The sequence below is a fragment of the Lasioglossum baleicum genome, chromosome 19 (genome assembly GCF_051020765.1).
Source record: "Lasioglossum baleicum chromosome 19, iyLasBale1, whole genome shotgun sequence".
NCBI lineage: Eukaryota > Metazoa > Arthropoda > Insecta > Hymenoptera > Halictidae > Lasioglossum > Lasioglossum baleicum.
Window position 1 is genome coordinate 351,820 of NC_134947.1, and position 3,719 is coordinate 355,538.

The 3,719-nt window shown below is 44.5% G+C and overlaps 1 protein-coding gene across 1 annotated transcript; it reads right to left on the reverse strand.

Annotated features, from left to right (window-relative positions):
• Nucleotides 1–370: 370 nt before the first annotated feature.
• Nucleotides 371–2,115, reverse strand: LOC143218546 (uncharacterized). The gene is made up of 2 exons (XM_076443775.1): nucleotides 1,798–2,115; nucleotides 371–619 (listed from the first exon to the last, which is right to left on the reverse strand). Exons 1-2 carry the CDS (start codon nucleotides 2,113–2,115, stop codon nucleotides 371–373), a joined length of 567 nt encoding a protein of 188 aa, XP_076299890.1.
• Between the last annotated feature and the right edge of the window lie 1,604 nt (nucleotides 2,116–3,719).

Sequence of the window (3,719 nt, forward strand, 5' to 3'; positions counted from 1 at the left end):
AATTTAAATTAACAGTATCGAAGAAAACCAAGATCAATACTGCAAACCCGGATAATGGGGAGTTGTATCGTTTGCGAAAAACTAATTAAGACAATTTATTTTGCAACATTAGTATGCTATAACAAGGAACCAAGCGAGCAACGAGCCTACGATGTTGGTTTAATGCGACGCCATATAGCAAACATTTTGATAAGTAGAAAACTATTGAATTTCCCTGAAAACGTATAATCTTCTTAAAACGTACACTTAATAATGATAATAATATACTGCAACTAACGAATCGGGAAGTTCTTTGTTTGGCTCGTGGAGAGTCACACACCAAATAACATCCGTACCACTAACCCTCTCGCGAGCTCGCAAAGTGAGCGAGCTACGACAACCCTACTTGCGAAGCTCGCGAAGCGAGCGAGCAACAACACCCCTCTAGTTTCAACAATAATAATTCATTACCATCTTGAAAAACTTGTAATTTCATGTCATCATTAATCACAATCTGTGTTTTAAGTACCAAGAAATCAGATGTATCACTACATAGAAGCATGCAAAAATAAATTTTTGAATTTGTTATTTTTATACTCCAATGGTTCGAAATTACAAGCTTTTCTTTATAATTGTTTATCAAATTTAAGAAACTGTTACGGATGACGAACAGGTGTTCAATATCATCTCTGGCAGAAACCGTCCTAGATAAACGAACAGAGCTACCCTAGATAAATCTACATAATTGTTTAGGTTAGTTTAGGGCCCAAACGTACGCACGACCAACTGGTCGTTGACAAAATACGAATTTTCACTTGAAGGGTACTGACAAGTACCACCCGTCATTGCAGGGCTATATAAGCCCTTACATTTCTACTCTCGTGGGCTAGTACTGTCGTAATCACGAATAGTGTCGCGTCGTGCTGCATCTCGGAAGTCAACTACCAGTGAGATCGGACGTTCGTTCCTTTTGAATCAAAGTTTAACCGTACAGATTCCGCGAGTTCGGTCTAAAATCTGTTAGGCAGTGACAAGGTTGCTCCGAGTCCCCCGCATTGCCAGTGCGTCAACACCGTGCGTCTTAGCTTAGGTAATATCACCTTTCAATTTCTTTCCTATTCTAAATACAGTTCATTCGCGACACAAATACACTTGTAGAACGAAACTCTATAGTAAGAATATATTTGTCTTCTTTGATAATTAACTCAAATTCATTAAACCCATAATTATCGTCCAATATCCTAACCAAGTAATTGAACGTCCCCACATGATACAATCTTACCGCTCGGATTGTATCAGTTAAATTATACTAGTTACGAGGCTTACTAATTATCCTAGCAATTCCCTGATTAACCATCAGGTTCTTTCGCGACATTCCAACTGTCCGAACCGAGATTTATCCAACCTAGCGGCTCCCCAGTTTTGCATTGGGTTCGTCCGCATCCTAACAGCTCCCTGATTTCGCATCAGGTTCGTCTGTGCTATTATACAACCTCCTAGCAGCTCCCCGGTTTTGCATCGGGTTCGTCTGCGTTTGACTCCATTCCTAGAGGCTCCCTGACTTCGCGTCAGGTTCGTCCTCGCTGTCAATAATCCTAGCGGCTCCCCAATTTCGCATTGGGTTCGTCCGCGTTCCTTAACTAACAAATTTATATCATATTCCTAGGGTAATAACCCTTCGCCGGCCACTCGTGCTGCTCGCGGCCCTGGCTCGTAACAAAACCACTAATTAGATCAGAATCAATAAACTCTAACTAAATTTTCATGGTTTTCAATTATTCTTTCCCTGCGCTCTATAGGATCTTTTCTTTGTGGTACTAGACGTTTTGATGGCGAATTGGAAAAAATGGAAGGTATTGCATTTTCCATACGTTTTGGACATCTGAACAAAACATTCTCCAGTACACCGTTAGGAGATAGAATATTCTGATACCTTTGGATATCAGTTTCTGCATAATGCAGACTACAAACTGCAGAATATTTTATCGGTGTCCAATTTTTACGGGGAATAGCAGCCATCCATTTTTTCCGCAATTGCTCATCTTTGGTGAATTTAAATATAGAAATATAATTATTTGCTTTCAGCGTACTATCGTAATTTCCCTTACAATTGGGGACACAGCAACATCGTGGCATTATTAACCAATAAATATATTTAGTATAAAACTTGTGGAAAGAACTATGTAAAACAAATTTTGGTAATGTAACGGTTGTCGATTCCGGCGGTAATCGGAATCTTCGCGGTGCTGACCCCTCAGTGTTCGGATAGATCGTCGGACCAAGGTTCGTTAGCTGACGAGGGGAATCGGCCGGTGCGGGAAGACGAGGTGCGAAGATTCGGAAAGAATTCGGAAACAACAGTTACGTTAAATGACGTATTGTATTTAGTGAACGTAAATGAGTACAAACGAGTGAACAGTGCTGCTTCTTAGGCGCGGCGTAGGTGCAGGGTTGCAGCGTGCATGCATGAACCGGGGCGGTATACGACGGGCATCGGTATCGCGGCAGGATAGTTCGGACGGCGAACAAGTGTTAGCGGCGCGGATTCCTGCGAGTCGGCGGAGCGTAACGGTGTATCGGAGCTCGGTGGTTTCGACGGTAGCGGCGGGGAGTTCGGTGGGTCGGCGGGACCGGTGGTGGTCGTCGGAGATTTCGGTGTTTCGGCGGAATCGGTGGGTGACTCGGTGGTGCGGTGGATCGGAAGCGTGTAACGGCGGAGTCTTCGATGGCTCGGCGAAGTGAAGGTCAGTGCGGAGGGTTCGACGGCTCGGCGAACGGGTTTCGGAGGGACGGTTTCGGCGGCTCGGCGAAAACAGAGGTCGGGGTGCAGGTTCTCGACGGCTCGGCGAGACGGACTTCGGTGTGGAGGTTTCGACGGCTCGACGAAACGGGGTTTGGAGCGGAGGTTCCGACGGCTCGGCGGAATGGCTTTCGGTGTGGAGGTTTCGACGGCTCGGCGAAACGGATTTCGGTATGGATGTTTCGGCGGCTCGGCGAAATGGATTTCGGTGTGGATGTTTCGACGGCTCGGCGAAACGGATTTCGGTGTGGATGTTTCGACGGCTCGGCGAAACGGATTTCGGTGAGGATGTTTCGACGGCTCGGCGAAACGGATTTCGGTGAGGATACTCACCCTGGATAGGGGATGTGTCGGCTTCCTGGTGGTCGCTGTGACGGCTCGTCTCAGGCGGGAATACAGGACTGGAGTCTAGAGTACTTCTAGACGGAATGCGGTCATTTGTCTTCTTTGCCTCGGTTTATATATCATTAGCATTGTGGTGAGGGTTGGTGGTGCGGTAGAGGGTTTGTACTGTTTTTGGTACGTTTCGGTCGCGTCCGCCGTTGTTTTGGGGTTGTATTCGAAAAGAACCGTTGGTGTCAGGCCTGCTCGGTGCAGGTCTGTTACAGTAATTATTTAGAAAGAGGGTTTCCTCTCAGATTTTGAGGAAATTTAAATATGTTATAGATTTCTACGTTTTGAACAATTTTTTCCTACACATGTTACCGCCGCTCGATTTTAGTTTTCGAGATATTCGCAAAAAACTATCGCTAGTACTGTATTGAATTTTTTTTAAAAAACGGAATAGGGTATTTTTTAACACATTAATCGATGCAGCTGGACATTCGTTATAAGAAACTACTAACCTATGTATGTCGAAAAGTTAGTAGTTCAGGAGCTATTTCAATTTCAAATTCAATAATTCTAAAACACCATAACTGTCCTACTAATTGTAAGACGT

What these genes read in the sequence shown, in the direction of transcription:
- LOC143218546 (XM_076443775.1), bottom strand. Translation starts at nt 2,115, where the DNA reads ATGCCACGATGTTGCTGTGTCCCCAATTGTAAGGGAAATTACGATAGT. An exon ending in ATTCGCCATCAAAACGTCTA is followed by an intron (nt 620 to 1,797) that starts GTACCACAAAGA and finishes TTCTTAAATTTG; the next exon opens with ATAAACAATTATAAAGAAAA.